Here is an 18,961-nt window from a genome sequence, read left to right as displayed (position 1 = left end):
CAAGGATGTGCTAAAAGAGAGCCTCGCTGCTAGGGCAATGTCGTTTGAGCTGCAGTTTGGCCGGCAAAGGCCTATAAGTTTACCCAGGTCGGGAAGGAGGCACAGCAGGCATGAGCCCCTGCCCTGTCTGGTCCCCAAACAGCAGGCCATTTGGGTGGCAGTAGCAAAAAAGCGGTGCGTCAATTATGGGACATGCAAGGTAGCCGCCCAGTGGATTGGAGGAAGCGATTGTCAATGCACGGCACTTCTGTCTCCTGCCTACACCAGCATGCTCGCTGGCCTAGGAGGCAGCAAGTCGCTAACCTGCTCTGGGCATGCCGGACACTGTATGGATGATCTGGTTCCTGTTGTAAGTATGCGCTGCAGGCGCGTGTTGGCTGGAAAGGCAGCGTAGTGGGGGGGTAAAGCCAGGGCATCGCCATGTAGAGACGATGAAAGGCAAGGGTCGAGCCGGACCGACGGCTGGACTGCCGCATATAACTGACGGCTATGATTCGGCGAGAAGAAGATAAAAACCACGGGCAAGTCTCGACTTCGAGATTCGGCCGGGTGGCGACGGTTGTGAAGGGCAAGAAGGGCGACAATGGGGGCCATCACGCCTGGTGAAAGACGACAAGCAAGCGGAAGGAAACATGTAAGTGCCTTCGGAACAGAAGGTGTGTGTGTGTGGGATTGAAAGTTCATTACAGTGTCGTATCTACAGTACTCCGACCCCTCTCTCCGTGGACTGCTGCCCGCCTGGTCTCGGAGCGGATGATGCGGGATCAGCCCTGTTTTACTGGGATCGCCGGTGAGCTGTCTCGAATTGGTAGGCAAACGGGGGGGAGAGGAGGAGGCCAGACGAGGCGAGATACGAAAAAGGGCGAGGAGGAGAGGAGAGCAAAGGGGGGAGGGGGGGCGTATCGATCGAGCACAGCGCGGAGCAAAGCCAAATGGCCACATCGTTCCCTGTACGACCATTCCTCTTCCTCTGTCTCCTGCCCCATGTAGCTAGGCCGCGTAAAGCGTATGGCGACTGAGAGCGTGTGTCTGGCAGGCTCGCCCCATAGTTCGCGTTTCGGCTGCACCCTGCCCTCGTAGACTCTCCTTGGCCCCCTGTGGCCTGGTGCTGTGTCTCGTAACGTGATTTGGTGGAATGCCCGCCAAGAATCCCGACAGTTTGGGTAGGAGTGGGCACGAGTGGACTTTAGGTGGAGTCCAAAATGGCTTTGGATCCTTGGCTCAACCAGACTGTCGGGACCGGCTAGCAGGGGAGCACAGCAGCCGCAGCGAATCAGCAAAGCTCGGCTGGCATGCGCAGGGTGCTGTATGGAGCGAGCGCAAACGAGATGTCTTGCAACCGCGCGCCTTCATGTGATGTCCTGTGCGTGCGCGGCACAGCGCACCTAACACCACCAGCACCGCCAGCACCCCCCCCTTGGATAGCAATTTAGTCGCAGTCAACACAGCCAACATCCCCACAATTAGCCTGCATGCATCGACATCTTTGACGCGAGAATAGATCCCAATTGCCTCTTGCAGCCAGGTGCTGTTACACTCCCGGGGTGGCATTGGACTGTGTTTGGCTGCTTTGGGACGGACGTGCAGCACAAAAGGTATTTCAAGCGCCAGCTGAACATCAACAGCTCGTCAACAGCTCGTCGGCGATGACTCGCCAGTCGCCTGTTGCGAAGTGACGACAGACAAATGCCGGTACCTTGATCTATCTCATGGCACAGCCGGCCCCCAACCGAGACTGAGAGATCCGCTCCAATTCCATCATATGCCAGGTCCCTATCTCATATCCGATGGCCCCTCCTCATCCCCCTCCCCAATCTTCATAGCATGTTCAGGCTCCTCCGCCACTCGCTTACCCCTGGATGGTTCGCCAAATAGTGCCCAAACCATCACCAATGCCTTTTCATTTTTGCGGGCCAGGTCCGGTCACTGTGACAGGGTTTGAGATTTGTGATGTGTACTGCATGAGTCGACCGGAGCAGTTTCTGATTGCTGCTGCATGCACAGCGCTTTCTCTTCAATATTTACTGTACCAAGAAAGCCCGTCAACGCCTCTGCATCTTGATGGGGATCGCTCCGGTTTCGAAAGGCGAAACGTCCAGGGGACACTGCCGAAATGCGGTATCATGGTCCATGCCGCCCCCAAGCGGTCAGATTTCTCGAAGCGCAACATGTGAACCGTGCTGCGTGCGGGGAAAAGACAACGAAAGAGAAGCGCTCTTTGACGCCGATCTGGGTTGTTGCAAAGCGGCGGCAATCGCATATCGTATCTGGCCAGCCATCGTTCATCTGAAGTGACTTTGACTGGCATCTGCCTGCAAAAAGGATATTTGGTGCGGGACTCAAAGCAAAGAAGTGCTAATGCGGCCATTGATACTCAAATTAGTTCTGCATTGTCACTGGCATTCTATCACTGCCAGCTGATCTGTTCATGCGTCTGGCTTGCACCATCAAGGAGAACCTGAACGGAAGACAACTCCCAGAGTGGGTTACACTCACCCACGTTTTGACTTGCTAACCAATGGCACACACTGGCTGTCGTTGATCGAGACCGTCATCGGCCACTAAGGGAGCACATATGCTGATTGTGGCCCGCCCCTGCAACCTAATTCTAGATCCACAGTGCCAATCAGGAAGCAATGGGCATATCATGTCGCTCCTTGTATGGCAAATTTCAGGTGGCAGGCCTTCATTGGAACTCGGGCTGAGTGACAACGGGTTGGAGAGCGGGACATCCGAGATCTTTGGCTGAGAATCGGCAGCGGATCCAGGATCCTGAATCGAGTCATTCCCCAATCAATGATGGCCGCCAACCGAATATGCTCAGCCACCGCGGGGGCTTTTATGACCTTGCCTGTAGTACAAGATGAGTCTTTCTGATAAGAAAAGCGATGTAAAGGTCCGGTTGGCTGCGGGGAAGTATCATGGAGACTTTAATCTCTCGAGAGTCAAAATTCCTAGTTCAGTTGGGTGAGCTGTCGTGGGTATAGACCTCGCGTGTTCCAAAGAATTCACCATGTTATTAGCTGAATCTGACTCCAATGAGAAACTTTTCCGGATTCCTTGTAGCTGAGCAGTAGCTGAGGGAAAAAGCAAGGACACCTTGGAGGATCGACACACACCCTCCATCCCCAACCCTAGGCGAACGGTAGAGGATGAGTGTTCAGTTTTTCAGGTCGCACAAGCTATTGGACGTCGAAATGCATTCCTCGACTTTTCCTAGCATGGTCTTCGCTTGCTTGTAAGCATCCATCCAGAAACATGAAACCGCGAAGCTGCATCGAAGGAGCGAGGGATTTATGAACATCCCTGAAAGGCGAGTTGTGTTTCTGTTTCCATATCCTCAAGCATCCATGATCAACAAGCAGCACACGAGACCATGACGATGGCCGGTGATTCTGACCCACACCTGCAACAGAGAGTTCCAGCCGATATCTGGCCCCGATAGTCAGGCTGATTCGCATCATGGGGTGGGGCATCAGACTTCAGGAGCGCATCGGCGCTTAACGATCAGGAGAGAATACTCGTCACAGCGAGGAGACCGTGAAGGACACCTAGGTCCAAAGGAGGACCGATATCGTAAGGGCTCCATAAGGTGCGATGGCATGTCTGTGGCGTGGCTCCCATATCCGTGCAGCGGCTCGAACTTGCAGAAAGAATCAGTTATTTGGAAAGACAATGGCAGGGGACAGAGATGAACCTTGGATTGAGGGGTCAGTCAACAGTTTCCCAGTTGCCTGTCCTTCGCTGGCAGAAATGGGGGAGTTTTGGGTCTCCCGCTTTGTCGGCTCTCTGGATTGGCTTTTTTGGGTCTTCGACTCGTTTCGGCCTTGCCACAATCAACTCAGCAAAGGAAGCAACAAGTCTGGGTATTGTCGAATGTATGTCCATGGCATACAACGAAGTTTTTCATACAATGCGATCGATCTCAAGGCGCATCAAAGCCTCTCCTTATTCAATGTTACCCGCCGGTAATAGCTTTACATCAAACCCCCAGCACTGGCGGCAATGTCAACAACAACATCTACGCGCGAGCCTGTCCTGGAGACGCACGAACCACAATGTTGCCGAAGTCACCATACCAATGCTCTCTTGACTTTTCTCATGGAAGCAAAATACAATGTAGATTGAACGTCATTGGCGGATTTCGCACAGTGCGAAAGACGAAATGGTAGCTCAGCGGACGCCTCGTGGAAGATCGCGGGAACTCTGGCTATCGCAAGCTCCAATTAACTTCTCAACGAACGAAATTCCTGCCAGGTTTTCTTCAATATTGATTTATCCAGGACACGCAAATGCAGCTGGGAGCTTTGTCGAAGGAGAGGTGTCTGAATGCGAAACTTTTGTCACTGAGACACGGGTACCCGCAGATTGCACCAGCCTTCACGAAACCACCAATTGATCTCCGAGACTGATCGTCATTTGGCCTTCTCTATGTGCTTCAGAAGTTCAGTCGTTGCGAAGAAAATGGCTCGCAGGTCACAAACGTTCGAGACAAGCCATCGACGTGGCAAGAACAATTGGGGAGGAGGAGTGTAAAAGGGTCATCTGGGATTGAACCTGAGACCTTTCGTCGGTGGAAGCTGAATACATGTATAAATATGTGCTGTGGTACTGCGTGACCAGTAGGCACACCGTTTCCCGGGCCCTCGACGAGACCGCAATCATAACAAGGCCATGTGTGGACCTCCGACCCACCTCACCTTCGGGCTAGAACACCCGTCGGCAGGTAACGTACGGTTGCATGGAACTGAATCATCAGAAAAATATCAAATGGAGGCAAATTTTGTGACGGAATTGTGAGATGTGATAGTCTGTCGTATTGATGGATTCTTGGGAAGGAACAACGAGGTCGACTCAAATTGTCGTGCAATCATTGACCACGACTCCAACACGAAAGACTACCAAAGAATCTGCCACGGATAGAAACGAGAGGGAGACCAAGTCCTGAAAGCGTACGCTTAAACTGTATGCAATGTTTATATGGTCTGCTTGGTGGCCGTCAACCCCACTTGCACCCCGTACCTGGCATCAACAACTTCCCTCAAGAGACTAAAGGAATGATGATTCGACGAATGATTGCCGTCGTACTCGTCACAGGAGCCTGACCTGTGTGTGGAGAAGTCTGATGTTCTGCCAATATGAGTCTCGGCCGGCATCCAGTCTCTTGTCGCAAACTTGAAAAGCCGTCTCGCGCATTGAACACAGAGTCGCGATGAACACGAAGTGGGCTCTGAGTTAGCCTTTCAGTCTCGTCAGACCCTAGAGCGTTGGTCGAGCACCATGGTAAGCGCTCAAGCTCGAGTCCTTGAGAAGGAGAAGGCATCCAGGACGCGCTCACTCTGCTTGAGACGATATCTTTTCTCCAGAGCACTAGAATGAGACCAGCTCTTAGCCAATATGGTGCACTGATTGTGTCAGATCTTCGGCAGATTGGTGCTATCGACGATGACTGGTTGTGTTTTGGACCTCGTAGAAGGTATTGTAAGGTAAGCAGCCAGAGTGGCGGACAATAAGTACTGACACCCTCTTCTTTCACTACAACTACTCGTCACTTCCTCCCACGTTCCTATCTCCACAATTAGTACCTGCAAATTGTCTTTTCCATTGTCTCTCCTGGGGTCGCCAGCTGCGGCGGTCGTCGCAGGAGTCGTACGCATCCATGGGCGGTCAGCGCACAGGGTGGACTCGTCGTTGCTTTAGTTTCTGCCATGTCGTTGATTCCAGTAAATCTTTGGGACGAAGGTTAAATCCAGGTCGAGAGTGTCGTTGAAATATACGTCCTGGAGCACTAGACTAGTGCTGAAGCTAGCAAGTACCTGGCTCACGGACCAACCTTCGGTCAACTACCTCCTTCCCTGATACTCCAAGTGAATATTCCGACGTCCCTAGGTGCTTCCAATCTTTCGAGTTTCCAATATCGGGTCTCCTTCCATCTCAATGTTCAAATATCTTCGTTGTTTTTGGTTCTGTACGTGATCTTGAAATCGAAAGCCAAACCCCTCAACTCCAACTTTACTCACCAGCGCCCAGTCGCGTCTGCGACGCTCCTTTGAGGATGAGACCATGAAGCACGAAAGCGATCCTTTCTTGCTATATACTCAAATTGTTCACAGTAAGCTCGTGTGTACTACGTAAGTGGTCTCATGTATTCCCATCCCATCTCACTACTCCGCCTCCCTTGGCCAAATCCCAGCCACGCCTTCCCTTTTCCCACTCCTGTCAGCCAAACACCATAAACACGTACACTTTCTCACATACTCCCTAATGATCTTTCGTAAAGTCAGTAATGCGTATTTTCCATCTTCTCATCTCCCTCATTGGCAGGTATCATTCCAGGTCAACTCATCTCATCGCATCCCACTTTTCGCAGCCCCAAATCCAAATCCAAATCCAAATCAGATCCAGATCCAGATCCAAACCCAAACCCAAGCCAATTCCTACTTCCTACTTCCTTCTCCCCATCTACCCAGCAACATATATCGGTATGTTTTCTTACCTCCTCTCTTTTCCTTTCCCTTCTCTTCCTTACAAAAGGAAACAACGATAAGCTATCTTACCAATCTATTTATTTCATCGCATTCCAACCCTTCCCACTCTTCTTCAAACCCCAGCCACTTCCTATCCCCTCCTCATTCCAAGATAATACCAGGACAGTACGTAGAGATCTACCCGACTGTCTTCTCTCTATCCCGACCTTCATTCCCACCCTTACATTCCCATACCTCCCATTCCATTCCAGACCTTCCTCTCCACAACCCATACCTCCCATCCCACAATCAACATAGTTCCACACCACACCACTTCCACCTCCACCCACAGCCGACCCCATCCCTCCTCTCCAAACCCAGAATTCCCACACCCTCTTCACAAGCCGGCTTACGTCTAGATACTCCATACCAATACTTTTCACCGTCCAATAGCGTACCACCTCTACCTCAGCAGTCCCTAAAAACGATGCTTAAAATTGAAATACCATCCCAAACCGGCAAATTCATGGTAATTCGATATTTAGCTCTTCCTCCGGACTCAGGACCTCGTATGGGTACAAATGAAGGGGAATCCACTGATTTAACATCAAATAATCCCCCTTCGTGAGATGTAATCTTCAATACCCACGACATCAAAGCTAGCTTGGGATAGACAGAAAAGAAGAAGGAGAAGAGTGCACACTTCATGTAGACCGTAGTAGATTCATTTTTTGACTACCTAGCTACCTATCTTAGCTCACTCAAGCCAGTGTGAGGAGATCCAAGCAATTCTCGCTCTGCTGCTTGCTGGGGTCCATCTTTCCGCATCATTATTTTCTTTTCTTCTTCTCTCCCACCAATTCGCTGCTATTCGATCCATCCATACATCTGTATGTAGGCTCAGCTCATCTCATTCAACAAAGACCGGCAAACTTCAAACGGATATCCACAACCATTACCTCATTTCATATCCACAACAACAACCCAACAACCCATCAATCCACATGACCATCCAACACCGTATTTTGGGGAATCAAGAAACAAACAAGTCAGTAAGAAAAAACTGTAAGATACCCCTCTTGCCACCATTTACCAGAAGGGAAGCCTATGTGCGATCGACCGGTGATGCAATGCAGAGGGATCGAATCCCAGAGAACAGAACAATTTCGTGCCGTCGTAACAGGCCGTGACCGTGACATGAACGCCCACCACCCCTTGTGAGAATATGAAACAGAGAAGAAGAAAAGACGAGATCTGGCGAGTGAGGAGCTGAACAGGGGTGGGAGAAATTGTTGTTATGTGCCGGGTGTGGATTTGCGTATTAGCGAAATGTGCATGTTGAGGTAGTTGAGGTATAGAGAAAGGACGCGAACGTGGCGACTATGGTCAAAGCAGGATTTGCTGAAGCGCTGCGGATACGTCGAGGTCTCAAGGAAGTAGGCGATCAACCCATTCCATTTTGTTCCAATCCCTGAACAGCCGCATACGAATATGGGAAGTCAACCAGACCATCCAGCATCCAATTCAGCGGATCAAAGACCTCGTAATTGCTTTCTCCATAGCCAACACCACCCATCATTCCAGAGGGCAGACCATGCGAGCTAGGTGTTACAGAACCCGCGGCATTGAGGAGCTGATTCTGAAGTTGGTGAGCCGGCGGCATAAGCGTCGCGTCCATGTGTGTAGAGGAAGCAGAGGATTCTGCTGCGCTATCGGGATTAGTGGGATTTTTCATGGCCGCTATTAGACGGGCGTTAGTTTAAAGTGAATTGCGCACCATGGGAAAAGGAAAGGAAATGGGAGTGCTGACCTTCGAGATTACCCCGCCCCTGGGATTGGAATTCTTCACGCCAACGCCAGATGGAATCGAACATTAGCGACATGCTCATGCGGCAACGAACTTTCAGTTGGAGGGTATCGTCAACAACAGCTCTTGGCTCGTGACCGTTGCTGTTGTTGTTCATCTGCTGTTGGCTACGTTGCTCGACTCGGGCACCATTCCACATCTGGACCATGAGCTCGGCAAGTCTCCATGGTAAATCATTGTTGATGATGCTCATGCTTCTGATGACTTGAATAGTGCGATGGAACAGTAAACGTCCTCTGTCGAAATCAATAGACGCCGAGAAGAAGGATCCAAGCAATTTGAGGAGAGTGAAGCAGGCGGCATCGATCATCTGCAAGATGTAGTTAGTAGCATAGCGAAGGATGCTTCCTCGAGGGCTGTCTGGCGAAGGCGCATCAAGTTCCAGGACATAATCCAAGAATTCAACGGTTGCTAGCCACAACCCCATCAGATCGCTGAGGTATCCTGGGGTAGAGCTTGAGTCGAAGAATGCCGAAAGACGTAGATGAAGACCGGCAGCCTTAAGATGCAGCTGCACAACCGGTGAAAGGTCGGCTCTAGAGAGTATCGAGACCCGGAGTTCGCTGAACTCTCGCTTGTAGACACGCGTCAACATTGCTCTGAGCTCATCACCTGCAACTCCTCGAGGATCACTTGCATTACTGTACATTTCCTTCGAAACTTTATCGCAGAATCGCTCAATTTGTAGCCGAGCCTCCAGCTCTGTAGACAAGGTGAATGGTCCATCTTCCCCTGGTCTAACGGCAAGTGTCCAGTCATACAGTGTGGAAGCTGGTTGACCGTAGCCAGTTCCTACACTTTGCGCTACAATATTGCAGACTGCCCAAGTGGTAACTCGGTCATGTAATTGCTCTCTGTTGAGGTCGACAGATACCCTGGAGAAGTCTTGCGTATGGTTAGGTCGGTGAAGTCCAATGCCAGTGGCAGTCTTCATCATGACACCACACAAGATATGTGTAGGGTCTGTAGATGTAGTGCTTGTTGGTAATGGCCAAGTGCAGATCAAGCACAACGCCTTCACAACATAATGGTTGTTTGGAACTTCCCCAACGGTCTGCCAGAGAAGTCTCGATAATGGTCCCGAAACTGACGTCAACAAGCCAGGATCAGCCGTATATCTGCGCGCAGCAACCGCAACAATAGCCCAGAACAGCAGAGGGTGTTGTGAATGGTATGAGTCGGGAGATTGGTGAGGATTCAAGAATGGAAGGTATGGGTGATAGCACATCCAGAAATCATTGAAGAGGTCATTGATAGCCACCTCCGTTAATCCAACATTCTCAATCTCATGAACAATGCGTGGCAACTGGTATGCTCCGCCCTGCTTCAAGTGTAGTAGCGACGACACCGCCTCTTCGGAGCCCATGAAGGATTGATGGTTGCGAGAATACGAGCCGTTCGCAAGGGGCGAATCGATTTCCTCCTCATCTTCGACTATGAACCCTTGTGCTTGCGCGCGGTGTAGGTTACGTCTCAAGCGTTCAATCTGCTTTTCCATCTCAGCATGCTTGCTTCTCTTGCCCACGCGCTTGAAATTCGATTCGATCTTGCACTCGAGCTTCAGTCGATTGCAGCGTGAGCAGACGGTAAATGGGTCTTGAACTACATCGCAGCGCAACTATTGGGACAAGAATGATTAGTCTCTGCTCTTCAAATGTGAGTATCTGCCCTCATCGTTCGTGCGCACGCAATACCGTCTGTCCATCTCTCTTCATAATGACTCACTTTCTGCTGTCGGCATTCATTGCACGCTCTCTTCACGCCCGGCTGTCTGCGTCTCTCTGCCTCTTCTTCATTTTCCTCACCACCGCTCCCAGGACTGCTCTCGAACTCGATACCGCTTCTCTTCCTCTTGTAGCTACCCCCGGTACCTGGACGCACGCTGGTAGTTGGACTGGATGCCCCACCACTCGCAGCGCCAGCTCCTGGACCCCCTTCCATGCGGAGAAGAGAATGGAGCAAAGGACTCGAGTGTTTGCTTGCCGAGGATTGCTTTTGCCGCCGCCAAACGCTTCTCGAAGACCCGGCTGGATGAGTGCTTGCGCTGAGGGTGTCCGGTGTCGCTCGTCTGGTGTTGTGAGAAGCCCGATATCGTTCGTAGGCGGATGCTTTCGAGCCAGGCGGGGTTATGAAAAACTGCCAGCAAAAGCGCTGGGGCTGATAGCCGAGGGTGCGCGGATCAAGCGTGGACGTGAGATGAGAGAAATAGGGAATGAGGAACTGTCCTCGTCAAGACTTGTACCGATATCACAAACCATCCAAGGGACTGTCAAATTATCGGAGATCAAGACCCAAGAAAAATTGATAAATGATGCTTCAATACGATTTTAGCTAGTGACTCAACTCCGTCATCTCTCTCCCATTTCGGCGAGCTCATCAATCATGGCTTCCGAATCTAGGCGACCACTCTACAAAGGGCCACTTCTCGCTCCCAAACGGGAATCATGGAGTCAATCCTACACAGTGAATCCTATATCAAAGGACCACGTTGTAATATGGAGTGGAAAGAGCAATAGAGTCCCTGGTTAGTTGAGATCCGCGATTCGTGACGACCAGGTTGCTCACATTAGACATACCTAGTCATCGAGTTCTCATCAGGAACTGTCCCAATGCCTTTCTTGGATCCGGCGATTATCATGCAGCGTGTCCGAGAACAGAAGGAATGGAAAGCAAAGCAGGATCGAGAGAACATCGTCGAGGGCTCGTCGCAAGGGGGGTGAAGAGATTTGGGAGTCCATTTCAGTATGGCAACGTCACGTGATCATACTCCAGATGCTGGGTTTAGTAATCTCTTGTGCTCATCTTTGAAGGCATCACCATATTCGATCGCCACGCTGCGGCTGGCTGAAGTCAAAATTCATCGTGAGCTTCAAAAGATCAACGAAGCAGTGGTTTGATGATTCCGTGGCGTCTGCAGAATTACATATTCCGACGATCACATGGGGTACTTGTCGATCAACGTCAAGGCCACACCAAACCAAATGTACCCCGCCTTTGTGTTCCGATCTTTTCGATTCGGATTCCACTCTGTTTCTAGCGTCGAATCGTGGCGTTCTCGTGGATGGCATACTTGCTTTCATTCCGAAAGTTCAGTGGTACAGATTCGATAACTCGACAGCCGGGGGACTTTGAGGGACAGAACGAGGGGTCTGTGTAACGACGATGTATCTCACCGCCAAGTTTACGTGCAGATGTACTTATGGATACCTGCTTGCCCCAAATGGCTCGAAACTGGCGCAGTTTCCATCACTTGTGACCGCTGTTGAATTTCTAGATTGCTCGTGAAACTGTTGTCAAATGCCGGCCCCAAACTGCCCCATCTCATCATCTCTGAACTCAAACCTGCGGCATTCACTCCGCGATCCATCCAAACAGTCATATGATGATGCCCATCTCATCCATCATATCGCGGGGACAGAGCGAATTAAAGTATTGTCTAAAAAGTTTTAAGTTGTGCGATCGTCGCTTTTGACAAGCCTCGGCCTGGGGATGCTCAGGATGTATCCGAGACATGAGGGAGGACCCTTCCGGGCGTTCGTAGTGCGGAGATCTCAAGCTTGTGCTTCGGAAACAAGACAGTTCATCTCATCCATTGTTCAAAGCACTAGAAACAAATTCATTCCGAACTCTAGAATGTGGCCTCCAATATTATGATTACCAGATCCTGTAGAGAGGCACACTTTGCATCGGACAAAGGCCCGTGTCGCTAACAGTCAAGGGATAGGCACAGGTTCTGGCTTCATATACCCAAATGGGCGATGTACATCTGAAAGTTGGCAAAGTGGAGCAAATGGCTTTGTTGGCTGACTTGACTCGGACCGTTTCTCTTAGACTTGACTATGTTGAAAGCCGACAAAATGTTGAGAAGGCCCGAGGCTTCTAATCAGCACTTCAGCTGCTGGCCCTCCATCTTGACGGAGAAACGCTAAGAAGGGAAAAATAGCGATGGCTGAAATCCCCTTTCCCCGAAATGTGAATGAATCAAATTCCAACAAGCAACATGTTTTATGACGCTGTTCTGTCGATCCTTTTATCTGGTGATGAGTGCGATAACATCTCCCGAGTCCAGTATTGCTATCGGCAGGGATCAAGGACATAGGATGACAACACAGCACATGGATCGAGGGGTCTGGGTTTCTTCCCCTCCTACTAGTATCAACGCAAAAACTACACACCCCCTTATGCAGACCAGCGAATGAAATGGCCGCATAACCTACAAAGCATCACAAACCAAGAACAAGCACCCAATAACAACAGCGCGGCTGAAAGGGCCCTCGAGGCCCTGCAGGAAACACCGCGGTACCTTGCGATGAACACATGTTCCGGTTGTTACAGTAGAGTTGCTGGCTTGCGGTACGCCAACCAGCGATGCACGCCTCACAGCAAGCCACGCCAGCCACTTGGACCCTGAAAGACGCCGGCGCTGGCACCAAACAAGCATAGACATGTCACTACCATGACCTACGCTGGTGATCATCCGGCAAAGCTCCAGGCTAGCCAGCCTCTCACAGTGCTCAGTCCAACCTCCAGAGCGCCAAGCCCATATGATCCTTATCCCTTATCCAGGTACGATCAGCGGCTTCTGCTGCTCTGCACCACCATTCAGGGTACACGCTCCGGCTCAATGCCCGAGCTTCATCTATGCTTTACGGGGATAGTCCAGGTTTTACAGCTAAAGTATATGCAAGGTAGGTGATCAGATCAGGTAGGTTTGCGTTCTTTGGTAAGGATGGGCCGCTCCTTGGAATCCTACTTAAGCTTGTGGTTGCCCAGGTACCTATTCCGCTTTCTTTTCAGCCTCCTTTAGGACTGACTTGCTTTCACTTTGTACTGAATGCTATACACAACTACACATATCTTCTCATTAAGATACCCATCATCATGGTATTTGTCAAAGCTTTAGCTGTTGCAGCAGCTTGTCTTTCGCTGGTGGATGCGAATCCATTGTAAGTGGTTCCTGGCTAGGAAGGTGCGAGTTTAGTGGCTAACAACTATCAGACGACAGCGAGCCCGTACGTATACCTGAATGGCTTCCAGAAACCCACGATTCTGAATCCTTAGAGTCCATCCTGACATCCCTCCAGTAGGATTTGATTACAACAACAACAAAGTTCGTGGGGTGAATTTAGGAGGTTGGCTCGTCCTCGAGCCATGGATTACACCCTCAATTTTCGAGGAATGGGCAAATGGAGGCGGAGTGGTAGACGAATACACCTTATCCGCAACTCTTGGGAAAGATGAAGCCTCGAGGCGTTTAAACGCACATTGGTCCAGCTGGGTCACAGAAGAAGACTTCGCAGAAATCGCTTCCTTCGGCCTGAACCATGTACGAATCCCAGTCGGATATTGGGCTTTGAACCCACTCCCAGGAGATCCATACGTCCAAGGGCAGTTGCCATATCTTGATCAAGCAATTGTATGGGCTAGAAATCATGGGCTGAAAGTCATGCTTGATTTGCATGGAGCACCTGGGTCTCAGAATGGGCAAGTCCTTATCGTCCATGCTCCACATTCAACTTGCTAACTTCATGCAGTTTCGACAACAGCGGAAGGAGGGGAGATATCCAATGGCAATCAGGAGACAATGTTCCACAGACTGTCCAAGCGATCCGTAACCTCGCGGAACGATATGCCAGCCAATCTGATGTCGTTACGGCCATTCAACTTCTTAACGAGCCAGCAAACTGGGGGAATGACATGGGACAGATCAAGAAATACTGGTACGATGGCTGGGGAACTGTGAGAGAATTAAACCAGGATACGGCCGTTGTAATCCACGACTCTTTCCTCGATCCGCAATCATACTGGAATGGATTCATGAACGCCGAGAGCGGCGTTAACAATGTTATTCTTGGTGCGTCAACACCTCTTTTGTCCTTTACTCCCCTTTACTTCCCAACTCTGCTCTACCAAAGGCTTGAGAAAGTATACTAAATTCTCCACCAGATACGCATATCTACCAAATCTTTACGGACGAACTCATCAGTCTCAAACCCTGCGACCACGTACAAAACGCCTGCTCTAATATCCCCAAGCTATCCGGCACCGATAAATGGACAGTCGTTGGAGAATGGACCGGTGCGCAAACTGACTGCGCGAAATGGCTCAACGGCCTCGGTCGCGGTGCACGCTACGATGGTACATTCGAAGAAGGTAAGGGCTATTATGGCGACTGTCAGACCAAGTACCAAGGCACTGTTGATGGTTTATTGGAAGTCGACAAGATCAATCTTGAATACTACATTGAGGCACAACTGGATGCCTATGAGAGCCATTCTGGCTGGATCTTCTGGGCTTGGAAGACCGAGAGTGCGCCTGAGTGGAACTTCAGGGATCTGACCCGCGCAGGCATCATTCCACAACCCTTGACTGCAAGGAAACACCCAGGTCAATGTCAGACGTCGCAGTGTATGATTCCAGGGAACTAGATCACTCCACCCGGAGAAGGATTTGGGATGAGAGGGGGGTGTGCATATGTACAGTACTCACTTCCGAGATTGGACGTGGAGGATGTGACGAGAGACAGGATTTACGATTTTACGACATACCGATACCCTTTCATTCGCTCAGGGCGTTCATTCGCTGCCTGTATTACTGGGTTGGATTACTTCCGGGTCGATTTTAGATGATATTTGAAATACTTGAGAAAAGCAGGATACTTAGTGTAGTATTATATAGCGACCAGGCTTGTAAATGAAAACATTTTGATATCAGCCAGCAATTTCCTGCAGTGATACCTGTCCTTCCCCTAATCTCTCTTCGTGCACAGACGGAAATCTCACCACCCTTCATTCGCCAAAGGTGTGAAGTAAACAACCTAGTCCCGTTCCAAAAACATTCGTCACTCTCAGAAAAATATGTTTCCCTTTGCCATTTAATGCATAGCGCATTCCGGTAGCTCCGGGTCCAGTTTCCGAGATGAGGCAAAGCTGAAGGATACAGGAGATGACAATAATAGACTGAAAAACGTGCTGGTGGGTTACAACCCCACGTACCCCTTGCTCTTTCCAGTTTAAGTTCAGGGACACATGTAATCAAAAAACTGAAACCAATACCTAGGTATATCTGAAACTAACCCCCTAAGCATTCTCCCCTCTCCCGAAAACCTCCGCAACCGACCCCTCATCAAAATACATAACAGCTCTCAACCCCGCCAGCTTCCACTCCCCATCCGCATCATCAACACCCCTCCTATACAAATGAAACACAACCCCACGTCCATGCCCCCTCGCATCAACCTCCCTCCCATGCCCCCCCCTTTTCACCCTCTCCAGCTTCATACCTCAAATGCGCAGCTCTCAACTGATGAACTCCCCTAACCTCACCCGCACTTCTCACTTCCCATTTCGACCCGCCTATCAAATGCTGAGTCTGAATAAGCGGATTCCCTAGTTTATCTGCACTGCTGAGGAACTCGATGAATTGGGCGGCGGGCATGCCGGTCCATTGGTTGCCGGGCCCCATCGCGCCTGTGTAGTCGACGTCGAGTGTGGGTGCGAGAATTGCGGAGAGGCGGTCCCAGTCTTGGAGGAGAGGAGGGAAGAGGTCAGCTTTTTATTTCTTGATTTATTTTTATTTAAGAGGAGTCAAGGTAAAGGTACGTGTACGTACGTGCCTTGGTGTCGTAGCTATCAGCCCACTCGAAAGCGATTTTGCTCAGGGCGAAATAATCTACGGGTGCATGTCAACAAAGATTGTTCTGAACCGACAATCTACTCGGAAACCTGCCTTGCAATGAAATACTGTCTGTTGCTGGATTTTCCATAGTGTCTGAGAAATGATGAGTTTGTTGTTCTATCTCCTTCTAAGTTGTGGGAAAAGGTGGCTTTTATGCTCTTGCTCTTTTCTCATGATAATTCGTTCATGCAAAGGTCATGATCCCCAGATTTTTAAAGGCATTCTTAGATCATCAAAACTAGACTTGTTATAGTAATGATCACATTCCAAAGGTTCATTTCCTTGATGCTCGTTTGGTAGATATACGAGCTCCCATTAAGTTCATCCGTGCTAGTCAGAGGGGTATTGATTGTAGGTACGAGGTGTAAACGAGGTTTAGTACCTTTCGTACCTTTGCCTGTGTGTGGACATCATTTGCGATTGCTAGCAGCTTCAAGACGCCTCACGAGTTGAACAGTGCATATTCAGCCAAAGCAGTCATTAGGTTTTAATAGAGACAAATGTAATGGCCGGCTTGTTCTGTATGGTATTATTCGTCATGATAATTTATGTTATAAGACGTCTTCCCATGTTTTTCTGCCACCAACCACTTTGTGTAAAGAATGAACCCATCACAGGCTGGTCTTCCGATGTACCCCGCCTCCACGTCCCGACCCAGCTTGCCGGATCATCAAAACGGGACTTTACGGTCTGAGTTCGGGATGTGGGGATGTGGGGAGGTCACTCACTCCTTATGTTGGATCTTTTCAAGATCGATCAGTTCTCTTCGTATGGGTATGATAATGCATGTAAAGTCTCATGTTGAAGATTCAATTCGACGATAAATTCAGAAGACTCTCTACGTAATCATCGGCCTGCAGCGCCTTCAGCGTTTGATTTAACGTCACTGCAAAATTATTTCCTAAGGGAAGGTACCTGTCGGGTATCCCGACTCGGAATTCCCCACTGAATTCGATACGGAAGACAAACTTAAAGCATCCCCAGGCACAGGGGCCTCTCACAACTACCCCTCACTTAGTTCCCACTTAGTCAAGAACTCCACACTTACCTCCAGCACAAATTCAACTCGACTCAAGTCCAGCTCAAACTTAACTTCATATTTTGAACACATCACCAAAATCCCAAAAGAACCACCACAATGTCACCAATAACCTACCCACTTCTCATCAACAATAAGGCTCACTCCACCTCGAGTTCCTTCGCCGTCTCTTCGCCAGCGACAGGAGAAGTCCTACACAACTTCTCATCTGCCTCCACATCCGACATTGATCTTGCTCTTCAAGCCGCCCAGTCCTCCTTTCCAGCATGGAAGCGACTACCCCCACCAAAGAAGCGCGACATCTTCCTCCGCGCCGCTGATTTATTGAGTTCCAGGACCGAGGACATGAAGAAGGCAATGGTGCAGGAAACTGGGGCTGCGGACGCGTGGGCGGCATTTAATTTGAGTGAGTTTGTTTTTTGCTTATGAATTTGGAAAGCTGTTTCGAAAGTTTGATTTGGCGAATTGAGATAGGATATTCAGGGGAAAGAAAACCAGACGAACTAACTCGCCCCAGATCTCACAGCCGACATGCTCCGTGATGTCGCAGGGAGGATATCAAGTATTCAAGGTTCCATCCCCACCACCGCCCAGGAAGGTGTGTCCGCTCTCGTCCTCAAAGAACCTTACGGCGTGACCCTCGCCATTGCTCCCTGGAACGCGCCTTACATCCTCGGCATGCGCTCAATGCTCTACCCATTGGCAGCAGGAAACACCGTCATCTTGAAAGCCACAGAATCGAGTCCCCTCTGCTCAACTCACTTGGTCCAATTGCTGCACGATGCAGGTCTTCCAGCTGGCGTATTGAACCTCGTTGCGCATCGGGTCGAGGATGCGGCGAGCATCACGAAGTATTTGATTGAGAGTCCTGTGATCAAGAAGATCAATTTCACGGGCTCGACGGGCGTGGGTCGTATTATTGCTGAGCTGGCAGGGAGAAATCTTAAGCCTGTTCTTTTGGAACTTGGTGGCAAAGCACCAGCTATTGTTTGCGACGATGCGGATTTGGAACTCGCAGCCAAGGAGTGTGCTGTTGGTGCATTCTTGCATGCCGGTCAGATCTGTATGAGTACGGAGCGGGTCATTGTCTTTGAGAAGGTTCTTGGGGAGTTCGAAACTGCATTCAAGAAAGCTGTTGCAGGGTTCTCGCCAGAGGGAGGACCCAGGCCGGTCTTGATCAATGCGGTCGGCGTGCAGAAAAACACGAAAATGTTAGACGATGCTATTAGCAAAGGAGCTAGAGTTCTTCATGGAGACCCGAAGAATGGCAAGGACGCAACGATGACGCCTGTGGTGGTTGTGGGAACGAAGAAGGATATGGATCTTTATTACACCGAGAGCTTCGGTCCAACGGTCAGTGTAATACCTGTGAAGAGTGAGGAGGAGGCATTGGAATTGGCGAACGATACCGAATATGGACTCAGCTCTGCTGTCTTCACAAAGGATTTAGGGAAGGCGTTGAGAATTGCGAAGGGCATTGAGAGCGGAGCAGTCCATATCAATGGAATGACGGTTCATGACGAAACTGCCTTGCCGCATGGTGGTAAGTTCTGCACTTCATTGTGTCCTTTGAAGCGTTCAAGAACTGCAAATAATACTAACTTCGTGTCTTCACAGGTGTCAAAGCGAGCGGTTATGGCCGCTTTGGAGCCACTGGACTGGAGGAATGGGTGCGAACCAAAACCGTGACATTTGTTGACTGAGATTTGTTACAATTGTTGAGATTATTCTATTGCTACCCGAATCCATCAATATAGAGAAATCCGGTTGATTTTATACCAAGACCATCGTCGTTCACAGAAAATATCGAATCTTGAGATCGTGTTTGAATATTCTCTAGTACATCCCAATTTTCCGAGATAACCAATGATTAGCACTGCCTTTTCTTGGCCGTGATATAACACAAGAAGT

At 49.9% G+C, this 18,961-nt stretch overlaps 4 protein-coding genes across 5 annotated transcripts; 3 read left to right on the top strand and 1 right to left on the bottom strand.

The window, feature by feature from the left end:
• Window positions 1–1,331: 1,331 nt before the first annotated feature.
• ONS95_004731 (uncharacterized protein) lies at window positions 1,332–10,578 on the bottom strand. Of its 2 annotated transcripts, XM_058498107.1 has the most exons (3): window positions 10,060–10,339; window positions 8,278–9,952; window positions 1,332–8,168 (listed from the first exon to the last, which is right to left on the bottom strand). In XM_058498107.1, exons 1-3 carry the CDS (start codon window positions 10,273–10,275, stop codon window positions 7,912–7,914), a joined length of 2,148 nt encoding a protein of 715 aa, XP_058351617.1. In that variant the 5' UTR covers window positions 10,276–10,339; the 3' UTR covers window positions 1,332–7,911. The 2 variants fall into 2 exon arrangements, with proteins under 2 accessions (XP_058351617.1, XP_058351616.1); XM_058498106.1 differs by having other exon boundaries at window positions 1,332–9,952; window positions 10,060–10,578.
• ONS95_004730 (uncharacterized protein) lies at window positions 10,579–11,525 on the top strand. The gene is made up of 2 exons (XM_058498105.1): window positions 10,579–10,858; window positions 10,915–11,525. The coding sequence occupies exons 1-2, from the start codon at window positions 10,717–10,719 to the stop codon at window positions 11,052–11,054; spliced, it is 282 nt and encodes a 93-aa protein (XP_058351615.1). The 5' UTR covers window positions 10,579–10,716; the 3' UTR covers window positions 11,055–11,525.
• Window positions 11,526–15,036, top strand: EXG1_1 (exo-1,3-beta-glucanase). The gene is made up of 5 exons (XM_058498104.1): window positions 11,526–13,280; window positions 13,333–13,346; window positions 13,419–13,818; window positions 13,869–14,188; window positions 14,281–15,036. Exons 1-5 carry the CDS (start codon window positions 13,216–13,218, stop codon window positions 14,760–14,762), a joined length of 1,281 nt encoding a protein of 426 aa, XP_058351614.1. The 5' UTR covers window positions 11,526–13,215; the 3' UTR covers window positions 14,763–15,036.
• Window positions 15,037–17,149: 2,113 nt separating this feature from the next.
• Window positions 17,150–18,753, top strand: ONS95_004728 (uncharacterized protein; the record flags this gene model as incomplete). The annotated part of the gene is made up of 3 exons (XM_058498103.1): window positions 17,150–17,456; window positions 17,568–18,593; window positions 18,668–18,753. 3 exons carry the CDS (start codon window positions 17,150–17,152, stop codon window positions 18,751–18,753), a joined length of 1,419 nt encoding a protein of 472 aa, XP_058351613.1.
• Between the last annotated feature and the right edge of the window lie 208 nt (window positions 18,754–18,961).

Source organism: Cadophora gregata, assembly GCF_030347475.1.
Source record: "Cadophora gregata isolate MNR1 chromosome Unknown scaffold_15, whole genome shotgun sequence".
Lineage (NCBI taxonomy): Eukaryota > Fungi > Ascomycota > Leotiomycetes > Helotiales > Ploettnerulaceae > Cadophora > Cadophora gregata.
The sequence above is the reverse complement of the archived record's forward strand: the minus strand, read 5'-3'. Positions and strand labels throughout refer to the sequence as shown.

What these genes read in the sequence shown, in the direction of transcription:
- ONS95_004731 (XM_058498107.1), bottom strand. Translation starts at nt 10,275, where the DNA reads ATGGAAGGGGGTCCAGGAGCTGGCGCTGCGAGTGGTGGGGCATCCAGT. An exon ending in ATGAATGCCGACAGCAGAAA is followed by an intron (nt 9,953 to 10,059) that starts GTGAGTCATTAT and finishes TTGTCCCAATAG; the next exon opens with TTGCGCTGCGATGTAGTTCA. An exon ending in GGGGCGGGGTAATCTCGAAG is followed by an intron (nt 8,169 to 8,277) that starts GTCAGCACTCCC and finishes ATAGCGCAGCAG; the next exon opens with AATCCTCTGCTTCCTCTACA.
- ONS95_004730 (XM_058498105.1), top strand. Translation starts at nt 10,717, where the DNA reads ATGGCTTCCGAATCTAGGCGACCACTCTACAAAGGGCCACTTCTCGCT. An exon ending in AAAGAGCAATAGAGTCCCTG is followed by an intron (nt 10,859 to 10,914) that starts GTTAGTTGAGAT and finishes AGACATACCTAG; the next exon opens with TCATCGAGTTCTCATCAGGA.
- EXG1_1 (XM_058498104.1), top strand. Translation starts at nt 13,216, where the DNA reads ATGGTATTTGTCAAAGCTTTAGCTGTTGCAGCAGCTTGTCTTTCGCTG. An exon ending in GCACCTGGGTCTCAGAATGG is followed by an intron (nt 13,819 to 13,868) that starts GCAAGTCCTTAT and finishes AACTTCATGCAG; the next exon opens with TTTCGACAACAGCGGAAGGA. An exon ending in CGTTAACAATGTTATTCTTG is followed by an intron (nt 14,189 to 14,280) that starts GTGCGTCAACAC and finishes ATTCTCCACCAG; the next exon opens with ATACGCATATCTACCAAATC.